The 14,183-nt window shown below is 48.7% G+C and overlaps 1 protein-coding gene across 1 annotated transcript in view; it reads right to left on the bottom strand.

The window, feature by feature from the left end:
- The window catches only part of LOC138259712 (uncharacterized), a 34,009-nt gene extending 31,935 nt beyond the window's left edge, over positions 1–2,074 (bottom strand). Inside the window, exon 1 of the mRNA XM_069207602.1 lies at positions 1,333–2,074. Coding sequence (XP_069063703.1) covers positions 1,333–2,074 — 742 coding nt within the window. The remainder of the gene's footprint in view (positions 1–1,332) is intronic.
- Positions 2,075–14,183: the final 12,109 nt, after the last annotated feature.

Below are 14,183 nucleotides of genomic sequence, written 5' to 3'. Positions count from 1 at the left end.
CGTCACTACACCCTCCCTCCACTCCAGTTCCCTCACCTTCACTAGACTCTCCCTCCACTCCAGCTCCCTCACCTTCACTAAACTCTCCCTCCACTCCAGTTCCCTCACCTTCACTAGACTCTCCCTCCACTCCAGTTCCCTCACCTTCACTAGACTGTCCCTCCAGACCAGCACTCTCACCTTCACTAGACTCTCCCTCCACTCCAGCTCCCTCACCTTCACTAGACTCTCCCTCCACTCCAGTTCCCTCACCTTCACTAGACTCTCCCTCCACTCCAGTTCCCTCACCTTCACTAGACTGTCCCTCCAGACCAGCACTCTTGCCTTCACTAGACTCTCCCTCCACTCCAGTTCCCTCACCTTCACGAGACTGTCCCTCCAGACCAGCACTCTCACCTTCACTAGACTCTCCCTCCAATCCAGTTCCCTCCCCTTCACTAGAATCTCCCTCCTCTCCAGCTCCCTCACCTTCACTAGACTCTCCCTCCACTACAGTTCCCTCACCTTCACTAGACTGTCCCTCCAGACCAGCACTCTCACCTTGACTAGACTCTCCCTCCACTCCAGCTCCCTCACCTTCACTAGACTGTCCCTCCAGACCAGCACTCTCACCTTCACTAGAATCTCCCTCCTCTCCAGCTCCCTTGCCTTCACTAGAATGTTCCTCCTCTCCAACTCCATCACCTTGACTAGACTGTCCTTCCAACCCATCTCCCTCACCTTCACAAAACTGTCCCTCCACTCCAGCTCCCTCACCTTCACTAGACTTTCTCTCCACTCCAACTCCCTCACCTTCACTAGGCTGTCCCTCCAATCCAGCTCCCTCACCTTCACTAGACTGTTCCTCCACTCGAGCTCCCTCACCTTCACTAGACTGTCCCTCCAGACCAGTACTCTCACCTTCACTAGACTGTCTCTCCACTCCAGCTCCCTCACCTTCAATAGACTTTCCCTCCACTTCATCTCCCTCACCTTTGCTAGACTGCCCCTCCACTCCAGCACCCTCACATTCACTAGACTGTCCCTCCAGCCCATCTCTCTCACCTTCACTATAATGCCTCTCCAGCCCATATCCCTGACCTTCACAAGACTGTCCCTCCACTCCAGCTCCCTCACCTTCACAAGACTGTCCCTCCACTCCAGCTCCCTTACCTTCACTAGACTCTGCCTCTACCCCAGCTCCCTCACCTTCACTAGACTGTCTCTCCAGCCCAGCTCCCTCATCTTCACTACACTGTCCCTCCTCTCCAGCTCCCTCACATTCACAAGACTGTCCCTCCACTCCACCACCCTCACCTTCACTAGACTGTCCTTCCAGCCCAACGCCCTTACCTTCACAAGACTGTCCCTCCATTCCATCTCTCTCACCTTCAATAGAATGTCCTTCCACTCCAGCTCCCTCACCTTCACTAGCCTGTTCCTGCTCTCCAGCTTCCTCACCATCACTAGACTGTTCCTCCAGCCCATCTTCCTCACCTTCACTAGACTGTGCCTCCTGCCCAGCTTCCTCCCCTTCACTAGCCTGTTCCTCCTCTCCACCTCCATCACCTTCACTAGACTGTCCCTCTACTCCAACTCTCTTACCTTCACTAGGCTGTCCCTCTACTCCAACTCCCTCACCTTCACTAGACTGTCCCTCCAGACCAACACTCTCCCCTTCACTAGACTGTCCGGCCATTCCAGCTCCCTCACCTTCGCTAGACTGTCCCTCAAGACCAACTCTCTCACCTTCACAAGACAGTCCCTCCAGCCCAGCACTCTCACCTTCACGAGACAGTCCATGTACTCCAGCTCCCTCGCCTTCAATAGACTTTCTTTTCACTCCAGCACCCTCACCTTCACTAGATTGTCCCTCCAATGCAGCTCCCTCACCATCAATAGACTGAACCTCCACTGCAGCTCCCTCACCTTCACTAGACTTTCCCTCCACTGCTGCACCCTCACCTTCACTAGACTGTCCCTCCAGACCAGCTCCTTCACCTTCACTAGACTGTCCCTCCACTCCAGCTGCTTCACCTTCACTAGACTGATCCTCCAGACCAGCACTTTCACCTTCACTAGACTCTCCTTCCATTCCATTTCCCTCACCTTCACTAGACTGTCCCTCCAGACCAGCTCCCTCACCTTCACTAGACTCTCCATCTACTCCAGCTCCCTCACCGTCACTACACCCTCCCTCCACTCCAGTTCCCTCACCTTCACTAGACTCTCCCTCCACTCCAGCTCCCTCACCTTCACTAAACTCTCCCTCCACTCCAGTTCCCTCACCTTCACTAGACTCTCCCTCCACTCCAGTTCCCTCACCTTCACTAGACTGTCCCTCCAGACCAGCACTCTCACCTTCACTAGACTCTCCCTCCACTCCAGCTCCCTCACCTTCACTAGACTCTCCCTCCACTCCAGTTCCCTCACCTTCACTAGACTCTCCCTCCACTCCAGTTCCCTCACCTTCACTAGACTGTCCCTCCAGACCAGCACTCTTGCCTTCACTAGACTCTCCCTCCACTCCAGTTCCCTCACCTTCACGAGACTGTCCCTCCAGACCAGCACTCTCACCTTCACTAGACTCTCCCTCCAATCCAGTTCCCTCCCCTTCACTAGAATCTCCCTCCTCTCCAGCTCCCTCACCTTCACTAGACTCTCCCTCCACTACAGTTCCCTCACCTTCACTAGACTGTCCCTCCAGACCAGCACTCTCACCTTGACTAGACTCTCCCTCCACTCCAGCTCCCTCACCTTCACTAGACTGTCCCTCCAGACCAGCACTCTCACCTTCACTAGAATCTCCCTCCTCTCCAGCTCCCTTGCCTTCACTAGAATGTTCCTCCTCTCCAACTCCATCACCTTGACTAGACTGTCCTTCCAACCCAGCTCCCTCACCGTCACTAGACCCTCCCTCCACTCCAGTCCCCTCACCTTCACTAGACTGTCCCTCCAGACCAGCACTCTCACCTTCACTAGACTCTCCCTCCACTCCAGTTCCCTCACCTTCACTAGACTGTCCCTCCAGACCAGCACTCTCACCTTCACTAGACTCTCCCTCCACTCCAGTTCCCTCACCTTCACTAGACTGTCCCTCCAGGCCAGCACTCTCACCTTCACTAGACTCTCCCTCCACTCCAGTTCCCTCACCTTCACTAGACTCTCCCTCCACTCCAGTTCCCTCATCTTCACTAGGCTTTCCTTCCAGCCCAGCTCCCTCACCTTCACTAGACTGTCTCTTGACTCCAGCTCCCTCGCCTTCACTGAACTGTCCCTCCTCAACCTCCAGGTGCTGTTCCTTCTCCTGCTTCCCCTCCTCCTCTTTGCTGCACTGACCCTCTACGCCTCCCTCGTCAGGGCCCTTCCTGGTCAGTCCCTCCTGCTGCCACCCCGCACTCAGCTTCTCACAGTCCCACCGCCAGACTCTTTCTTCTGCTGAGCTCCAGCCCTGGCTGACCCCTCCAGCGCCCCCATGCGGCCCTGTCTCCCCTCCGCACTCTCCCCACAGCCGCTGAATCCCTTCATCGTACCAGCCCCACTGGTGCCCGGGGTCTCCGAAACCAGGGGTCCCCTGCTCCCCACCGCTCAGCCCCTGCCAGTCCCAGTGCTGCCTTGACCCTTCCTCTCCTGAACCCCGTCCCTGGCTGACCCCTCCTGCCCCCCACCTCGGTCCTGCCTCTTCTGCCTCTCCAGGGGATTCTGTCTCTCCTGCGCCCCAAAACCCCTGATCCCCGCCACCCAGCCCCTCCCAGTCCCACTGCTGCTTCCACCCTCCTTCAGCCCCATTCGCCCACTGGCTGCCCACCCCCCCGGCTGCCTGCTGTCCTGTACTTTCTCCTTCCCCCCGCCCATGCTGGCCCCCACACTCTGTACCCCTCCCCTCCTGCTCGCCTCCACTCTGACTGCCCCGTGGCTGCGTAACATAATCTGGGGCCCACCCCCACTTCTCTACACCATAACTACTCTCCCACCCCGGCTCCAGGGGTGCGCTCCAAGGAAACTGGTGAAAGTTTGAGCCATCCTGAGGCGACACATTGAAAGCAACATTCTTGTCTGTCATCACCGCCGTGATGATCGTACTTCCGGTGTATAATGTCATAGTCAAAAGACCCGGGGTAAACACAGATTCTGTGCGACCATCCTTTCTGTACTGACAGACAGACACGCCCCGCGCTGTCCACTTAAATTCAGTGGTCACCTTGGCGGCATCTTCCCCCACACTGTCTCCCTGGCCCTCCCTCTCCTGCTGAAACCCCCCCACTATATCTGACACCCCCTGCAGATAGTCGCTCCCCTTCACTCCATCTCCGTGCTGCGTCTGGTAAATCAAACAGGCCTCTGTCAGCTGAAAAATAGAGTAAATCACACATTAGTTTAATTGCCCCCTTAATGAACATTTACATTAATGTACATAACATGTGGTTGTACAATGGCATCCGTTTTATGTTTTTCTGCTTTTTGAGGATTTGAGATGCATGACAGGTATTACTCTTTTTTTAACAGATTATTGAATCGATGTTTTATGGGCCTTTCTTACTGCATCCTAAGCAAAAGAAAACACAGAGTTAAAATATTATTTCTAAATTGTACTGTAAACATAATAATAAAATTCAGGCTATATGAAGGTATGACCGCCATGTCCCATCCCTGCTGATGACTCTGGCTCCGAGCACTGGCGCAGCAGAGGTGCCATTGACTAAATATGGCCCCAAAACAGCTACTTTTGGCGTCCACTCGGTGGCTTACAAGCCCAGAGACCCGGCGCCACTGCACCTGCTGCACTTTTTATAACGTCCCCGAGGCTCGGGCTCTTCAGTCCTTTAGAGTCACTAAGGGGCAGTTCAGAATAGCAGAGATCAGCCTTTACACATTTGCAAGATACATGTCGTAGGATGACACTGCCCGAAGTGCATCATGGGAACATCACGGAGACAACAGGGGCAATATACTGCTGAAAAGTGGGGCTATCAGGCACCTCACTAGATAATCACTAATCCGAAAGTTATCCAGCTGTACAATGTTCGTTTCAAGGCTGATCTTTAGAGAAGGCGCCCCAAAGAAAGCGGCATTACGTGCACTGTAAACCTCTTCCACAACCTTGCACGCAAGAATGTGCTATGTGTACATTTATCAATATATTCCCTCTTCATTCCTTGTCCCTTAAATCCTGCTCAGTGCTGTTTTCAATATTATCAGCATGATAGTGGATGAGAATAGTTAAACATGTTTCACTCTAAAATAGTTTTAAACAAAAAAGAAGGGATTTCAATTCTTTTAGGATCTGCTAAAAGACGTGTAAAGTGAAGGCCGGAACTGTTACTTCCAACCTGTAAAAAACAAACATGTATTAGAAAAGCATTCTGTCACCGTGAAACAAAACATAATTTACTTTACAAAAAAACTCATTTCCAGCGGGTAAAATCTGCACTACAATGTGAAAAGAAGTCAGCACTTCCGCCTGGAGTTGTTGCAAATGTCAGGAGGAAATTACGTCATTAAACATCATCTCGGCTGCGCCTCTTCACCTGCTCTCAATACCACAGAATGTCAACAAACTGCCAATGCATGAACCATAGAGTACCAAAAACAATGTACTTGTGTTATATTGCCTGTTAAAATAATATTTTATTTTTTGTTATTCTTTATTTTAATGGGACGAGGGTACAGATTTACCCATTTAAGATGTTAAGCTCCAATGCTGTGCAGTCAGAGTTGCTTGTTTACTATTACGGATGTATGACAATGTCATCCTTTATGTCTTTCATAAAGCTGTGAACTCCCTCAGTTATCTTCATGCGCCTATCGGTTGGAGGATATACAAAGCGCTTCGACTACTCGTCAGGGGTAGTGAGCGCTATATAAATACAATTACAATATAGAGTGAATATTAAGATCAGGTGCTTGTTTTACGGGCACCATCTTCACCACTAAGCTAACTTTATAATTCTCTTGCGAGTGATGCCTCTGGGAACCTGGTAATGAGCAGACACCGCCTGTGGCTCAATGTCCACTATGCACCTGTGATGACTGAAGTAGACATGGATGACGCCTGTTAATCACTGTCCCTTCCAGATGGGTCTTACCATTGGTTTGGGTCCTGAATGTCGAGCAGGGAACATTCTTGTATTATACAATTGTATCCATAAGATGGAGAACATGAATAGCAAGAGGTGATTATGTATAGATTTTATACCCCTAACTCTATACCCTGAAGATATGTGTATCTTGAAGGTACACAGATGGGGATATACAACCTTTTTACAGTATTGTACTCAATACTTTGGCACGTTTTTAAAATCTAATGATATTCCCTTCTCGATATTCCAGACTACAATTCTTAAAATTCTTGTGAGGAAATTAAAACGGCAGAAAGTGGACAAAAAAGTCGGCATAAGTTCAAAGAATGTTTTTGGTGATGAGCCTAGCGCCACACTGGAGCAAGCGTGGTGATTGCCTCCCTCAGAAAGTGTTCTCGGAAAGACCTGTGCTGAATCCTAAGTGAACTCCATCATAGCTGCAGGATGAAGATACCATCAACACAAGACTTGTTCTGCTGATGCTCCAATGGCAAGGAATGCCATGGATGGACAACTGTCTCCTCCCAAATACGGGAAGAACTTTGTTACCTCCAGAAGGAGAAGATGATCCTGACAGAGACAATTTGAATTCAGGAGAAAACGGTATCTTAACAAGAAGTGTAGGTGAGGGAATAGAAGATTGTTGATTATTCAACTCTTTCTTAAACAAGCACTAGCAAGGCCAAAAGGTCTCGGTAATGCGACAGCTATTGGCTTTGTCAAGTGATTTTTTAGCCATGTTGTATAGCATCACAGCTACTGTTCAGCAAGACTGAAAGTCCGAGAATAAAGCCTTACTATGCTGCCAGTGCTGGCCGCGTCATAGTGCTTTTTTGTCTAGAGGAGGGATAAGCAAATCAACATGGGGGACAGGCAAGCAACACAACAAGGGAGGGAGTGGAGGGCGGGTCAGGAGAAGGTAAAAAAGCACCATGACGTGGCCAGCGGTGTGTATGCTCTTGGAATTTTATTGCTTGGTGTGGAATTGTGTGACTGTCTCACTTCCTAGAGGAAAGCAACGCACTCGACGTTTCCCAGTCTGGATTCCGCAAGAACCACAGCACTGAGACCGCCCTCATCGCATGTACTGACGACATCAGAACCAGAGTCGACAAAGGCGAGACCGTCGCACTCATCCTCCTGGACATATCCGCTGCCTTCGATACTGTCTGCCACCAAATACTCTGCAGACACCTCCACAACGCAGGTATTCGACACAAGGGCCTAGACTGGCTTGCCTCCTTCCTCACCGAAAGAACCCAGAAAGTCCGCCTCCCTCCCTTCCACTCTCCAGCCACCAAGATCATCTGCGGAGTCCCCCAAGGGTCCTCCCTGAGCCCCACCCTTTTCAACATTTACATGGCCCGATCACCAACATCCTCTGGCCACACGGAATCACCATCATGTCCTACGCAGACGACACCCAGCTCGTCATCTCCCTCACCCGAAACCCTACCACCGCCTAAACCAACATCCATGCCAGACTCCTTGACACTGCCAAATGGATGACAGCTAACCACCTCAAGCTAGACTCCAACAAAACCGAAATCATCATCTTTGACCCCAACAAAACTATATGGGACAACTCCTGGTGGCCCACTGCCCTAGGATCCCCACCAACACCTGCAACCCACGCACACAACCTCGGCATCATCTTGGATTCTTCCCTCTCCATGACCCAGCAAATCAACGCCATCACCTCCTCCTGTTTCAACACCCTCTGCATGCTGCAAAAAACCTTCAAATGGATTCCCATAGAGACCATGAAGAACGTCACCCTTGCACTCATCAGCAGCAGGCTAGACTACGAAAACGCCCTCTACGCCGGCACCACAGTCAAGCTCAAGCGAAAACTCCAGAGAATCCAGAACGCAACGGCCAGCCTCATCCTGGACCTCCCAAGCCATGAACAAATCTCCTCACACCTCAGATCCCTTCACTGGCTTCCGATCGACAAGAGGATCACCTTCAAAACCCTCATCCACACACCCAAATCCCTCCACAACACTGGACCAACCTACCTCAACGAAAGAGTGAACTTCCACACTCCCACTCGCCACCTCCTCTCCGCCGACCTCGCACTCGCCACAGTCCCCTGCATCCAACGCGCCACCACGGGAGGCAGATCCTTCTCCTACCTCGCACCCAAAACCTGGAATTCCCTCCCCACCAACCTCCACAAGAATCAGAACCTCCTGCTCTTCAGAAAACACCTCAAGACATGGCTTTTCAAACAGTAATCGGCCTCCACTTCCCCTCCTCCTCCCTCACACCCCACCAGCGCCTTGAGACCCTTATGGGTGAGTAGCGCACTCTATACATTTTTTGATTGATTGATTGATTGACGTAGAGTGGTACTGCGAGGCTTGGAGTGGAACTGTGTGGCATGGAGTACAATGGTGTAGAGTTGAATTATGTGATGCGGAGTGGCATTATGTGTTATGGTGTGGTATTAGGTGACATGGCATGGAATTATGTGGTGTGCAGTGGAAGTATGTGGCAAAGAGTGTAATTATGGAGTGGGTGTGGAACTGTCTGGTGTAGCATGGAATTTTGTAGAGTATAATTGTGTTGCGTTCAGTGGAATGGAATTATCCAAGTGTAACTAATCCTGCAAAGCCCATTGAGACTCATTGTTAACAATGGTGTGCCTCCTTTTAACGCCTGCTCTAATCAGGTATTAAAAGTGCCATAAAAATAACGCAAAGAAATGTCTTACATTTCTTTGGGCCATTTTTCAGCCTCCCTAATGAGAGAATGCCCCTTTTGCATACATTAGGCCTGGCGCAGGTATAATTCAGTGCAAAGGGCTACAAAGTGGTGCAATGCATGCATTGCACCACTTTGTATATTTGGCGCAGCACTTATGGCTTCATTGGGCCACATTAGCATGACAAAATTACTCTAATGTGGCACAAGGAGGAGCTAGGTGCTCTTAAATCTGCATCTATGAGTGTAGTGTGGAAGTATGTGGTGTGGAGTTCAAATATGTGGCTTGGAATAGTGTTGAATGATGTGGAATTGAGTGCCATGGACTGGAATTGTGAGATGTGTAATTGTGTAGCACGGAGCGCAATTGTGTCACCCGGAGCACAATTGTGGAATGAGAAGTGCAATTGTATCATATGAATTGCAATTGGATGGAGTGCATTATGTGACATGTTCTAGAATTATTCAATGTGGAATTATGTTATATAGAATGGAATAGAATTGTGTGGCATGGGATTGTGAGGGATGTTGTAGAATTATGTGTTGAGGAGTGGAATTTTGTGGCGAGGAGTGCAACTGTGTGCAGTTGAATTATGTTGTGTTGACTAGAATTTTGTGGTGTGGGGTGAAATTAGGTGGCATAGCATGAAATTCTGTAGTGTGGAGGGGACTTGTATGGCATGGTGTGGAACTGTGTCCCAGCAACTGTGTTGCACTATGTAGAGTGAAATTATGTGGTGTGCAGTTGAGTGGAAATATGTGGCGTGGAGTCAAATTACATGTCGTGGAGTGGAAATGTGTAGATTGCAATTATGTGTAGTGGAGAGGAATTATGTGGCCTGGAGTAAAATTATGTGCTATAGAGTTGTGGTGTCTGGCATTGAATTTGGTGAAGTTGAATTGTTTGTGTGGAATGCAAGTGTGTGGATATGAATTATGTGGCGTGGATTGGCATTATGTGCCAATGGGTTGTAATTAGGAGTTATGGCATTTTACTAAGTGGTGTGGCTTGGAATTATGTGGGATAGATGGAATTATTGGTGTGTTATGAATTTGAGAGCCATGGGCAATGAATTGTGAAGCAGGCAATTGTGTTGCTTTGAGTGGAGTGGAATGACGTGTAGTGGAGTGGAGTAGAATTATATGTAGCGTGATGGAATTATGTGGTACCGAGCGGAACTATGTGGTACAGTGGAATTATGTGGTGCAGATTGAAATTGTATGGACTGTGGGGAATTTATATTTAGTGAAGTGAAATAATGTAGCATGGTGTCTCCTCGAATTGTGAGGCATGGTTTGGAATTGTGTGGTGTGAAAGTGTGGAGTAGAGTGCAACTGTGAGAAGTGAAGTGCAAATGTATGGAGTAGATCTATGCGAGGCTGAAAGACATGATATATAATTTTATGGTGTGGCATGGAATTTTGTGGTGTAGAATTGTGTGATGTGTGGTGGAATTGTGCTGGATTGATGGAATGGAATTATATGGAGTGCACTTATATGCATTGGAGTATAGTGTAATTATGAGGAACAGAGTGGAATTCTGTAAAAGGAGTAAAAAGTACCTGGTGCGGAATTATGTGGCATGGCATGGAATTATGTGGTGTGGCTTGTGCTAAAATTATGTGGCATGGAAATCTGGTGTGGCATTGTATTGCATAGAATTGTGTTGAGTTATGTGTGGTGGAATTATGCATTGTGAAGTTTAATGATGTGGCACAGGTTTGTGTTGCATGGAATTGTGTAGCACAGAGTGGCTTTATGTGGCATAGACTTGACTGAAAATATGTGGAGTGAAATGATGTCACAAGTAGTTGAATTATGTGGTGTGGAATCATGTGGAGTGGGGCTAAATTATGTGGTGTGGAATTATTTTCTGTGGAGTGGACTTTTGTGGAGGGGTGGAACTGTGGGATGTGGAATTATGTGGTACAAATAGAATTGTGTGGCATGGACCTAATTGTGTAACGTGGAAAGTAAATATGTTCCATATAGGTCTATCATGTGAGGAAGAGTGGAATTATCTGACATGGTGTGGAATTATGTGGCATTAAATTGTGGCAAGGTGGCAAAGAATAACTGTGTGCCCTGCAACTGTGTGATGTGGAGTGGAATGATGTGGCACAGATAGAAATTCCGAGCAGTGGAGTTATGTGCACTGGAGGCAGAATTGAGAGGTGTGGAATTGTGCCACACAGAGTAGGACTATGTTCTGTGGAACTGTATGACATGGTGTGAAATTGTGTTGTGCTGAGCTGTGTTATGCGGAGTCAGCTTGTTTTATACAGCATGGAGGGAATTATGTGGTGTGGTATAGAGTGGAATTACGAGGAGTGGAATTATATGGCATGGAGTGCAATGAATTATGTGGCATGGACTGGAATGTTGTGGGTTGTGTGGAATTATGTGGCATAGAATGACATTTTGTCTTGTACAGTGGGCTGGAATTATGTGGCATGGCTTGGATTTCTAGCACGCATTTGTGTGGTATTAGGTGGAGTGAAATTAATTGGGCTGGAGTGGAATTGTGTGGAATGGAGTGGCATTATGTATTGTAGGATGGACTGAAATGATGTGGTGTTGTGTGGATTTCTGGTGTGAAATTGCATGGCATTGAGCTGTGTGGCATTATGTGGAGTGGAATTAAGTGGCTTGGAGTGGAATCCTGTGGCCTGGAATATAACGAAAATATGGAGTGGAATTAAGAGGCGAGGAATGTAATTATGTGGCATAGAATTGTGTTGCGTGGGGTGGAATTGTGTGGCGGGATGGAATTGTGAGAAGTGGGAATGTGTGGTGTGGAGTGCAAAGTTGTCACCTCAACTGGAATTGTGTAATGTTGAGAGCAACTTTTTGATGTGGAGTGGCATTGTGTGAAGTGGAAGTATTTGACATGGTGTTAAATTATGTGGTGTGGCATGGAATTATGTGCCCTGTGAGGGAGTAGAACTATGTGGCGTGGAATTATGAACATAGCACACAATTGTGTGCCATGGAGTGGAAAACGGCATGGAATTGTAGCATGGCATGGAATTGTGTGGCATGAAGTTGAATTGTGAGGTGTGAAATTGTGTTGTGTGGAGTTCAGTTGGGTAGTGATGAATTGTGTGGTATGGAGTCGATTATGTGGCATGGTGTGGAAGTAGTTGGCATTGCACAGAACAATGTGGTGAGCAGCTAAGTTATGAGGTGTGTAGTGGAATCATGTTTTGGAAATGAGTGGTGTGGCCTGGAATTGTGTGTCTTGGAGTAGAGAGGAATTATGTGATGTGGAGTGAAATTATGTGGCGCTGAGTGAGATGATGTGGCAGAGAGTAGAATTATGTGTCTTGGAGTTGTTTTGCGCAATGGAGTGGAGTGAAATTTTGCACCTCATATTTACATGCCATGGAATAGAATTATGCTGCATGGCGTGGAATTAGATGTTGTGTTTTGGAGTTGTGTGGGCAGGAATTGTGTGCAATTGTGAGACGTGGAATTGCATGGTGTGTAGTATATTTGTGACTAGGAGTGCAATTGTGTAGAATGGAATGATGTGGCGTGAAGTGGATTGAATTATGTGAGAAAATGTGGCATTATGTTGTGTAGTTTTGAGGGGAATTATGTGGGGTGGTCTTGGATGGAATTATGGGGGTTATTCTGAGCTTGGCGGGCGGCAGGAGCCGCCCGCCAAGTGGGAACCGCCAGAATACCGCTGCTTGGTCAAAAGACTGCCGCGGTTATTCTGAGGTTCCCGCTGGGCTGGCGGGCGACTGCCAGAAGGCCGCCCGCCAGCCCAGCGGGAAACCCCCTTCCATGAGGATGCCGGCTCCGAATGGAGCCGGCGGAGTGGAAGGGGTGCGACGGGTGCAGTTGCACCTGTCGCGATTTTCAGTGTCTGCTTGGCAGACACTGAAAATCTTGGTGGGGCCCTGTTAGGGGGCCCCAGCAGTGCCCATGCCAGTGGCATGGGAACTGCAGGGGCCCCCAGGGGCCCCGCAACACCCGTTACCGCCAGCCAGGTTCTGGCGGTCAAAACCGCCAGAGCCAGGCTGGCGGTAAGGGGGTCGGAATCCCCATGGCGGCGCTGCCTGCAGCGCCGCCATGGAGGATTCCTAAGGGCAGCGGGAAACCGGCGGGACACCGCCGGTTTCCCGTTTCTGACTGCGGCTGTACCGACGCGGTCAGAATGCCCATGGATGCACCGCCAGCCTGTTGGCGGTGCATCCACGGTGCCCGGCCCTGGCGGTAGTCGGAATGACCCCCTATGTATTGTGGAGGAAAATAATGTGGTATTGAATTGTGCTGTAGGAAATTGTGCTGGGATGAGGGTGATACAGTTGTTTGGCATGAATCAGAGTAGAATTATGTGGTGTTGAAATGTGTGTCATGGAGTGTAGTAGAACTATGCGACATGGAGTAAAACTGTGGCATGTGGGGTGGAAGAAATAACACGTGTAGGGGGCGTGCAGAAGGAAAAAGAAGCAACACGGATGGGCGGGCAGGAGGAAAAGGAACAAAAGGATGGGACTATGGGAGATGGTCTGAAATCACAAGCACTCATCCGGAGTGCATGAACCCAAAACACATAGCTCCAGAAACAGGAGCAGTGAAAAAACATAAGTACTTGGTTAGTGATCCGGGGAATGGAGGGGGGTGGCAGAGGCAAAGGCGAGATTACGGCATGCCACATGAATGCTATAATGAACAGTAACAATGAGAATGAGAGCGACACTGAAGCTAACCAATGGTAAGCTATCATATATTGGTGGTATAATGTTGCAAGGCGTGGAATTGTATGGCAGGGAATTGTCAGACATGAAATTGCATGGCATTATATGGAATGACGTGGGATTCTGTGGTTTGGAGGGCAATTGTGTGGAGTCGGATTAGGTGACATTCCATGGAATTATGTAGTGGAAGTATGTTCCATAGAGTGTAATTATAAAGTGGGTGTGGAACTGTGTGGTGTAGTGTGGAATTCTGCAGAGTACAATTGTGTTGCGCTGAGTGGAGTGGAAGTATGTTGCATGTGGTGGAGTGGAAATATGTGGCAAGGAGAGGAATTATGTAGTGTGGAGTGGGATTATGAGCTCTAGAATTGTGTGGTTTGAAGTCAAATTGTGAGACGTGAAATTGTGTGGTGTGGAGAGGAGTTGTGTGGCATATAGTGCAAATGTGTGACGTGGAGTGCAATTGTATGACGTGGAGTGAAAGTATGTGGAGATGAATTTTATAGATTGGAGTGAAGCTGTGGCGTGCGATGGAATTATGAGGCATGTGGTGTGAATGTGTACTATGTAATTGTGTTGCATTGAAAGGAGTGGAGTTGTGTTATAGAGTGGAATTATGTGGTATGTAGTGGAATTATGTGACAGAATGGAATTATGTAACAGAGATGGAATTATGTGGCGCTGAGTGGAATTATGGTTAATGGA

This window comes from Pleurodeles waltl, chromosome 9 (assembly GCF_031143425.1).
Source record: "Pleurodeles waltl isolate 20211129_DDA chromosome 9, aPleWal1.hap1.20221129, whole genome shotgun sequence".
NCBI classification, from domain to species: domain Eukaryota; kingdom Metazoa; phylum Chordata; class Amphibia; order Caudata; family Salamandridae; genus Pleurodeles; species Pleurodeles waltl.
The sequence above is the reverse complement of the archived record's forward strand: the minus strand, read 5'-3'. Positions and strand labels throughout refer to the sequence as shown.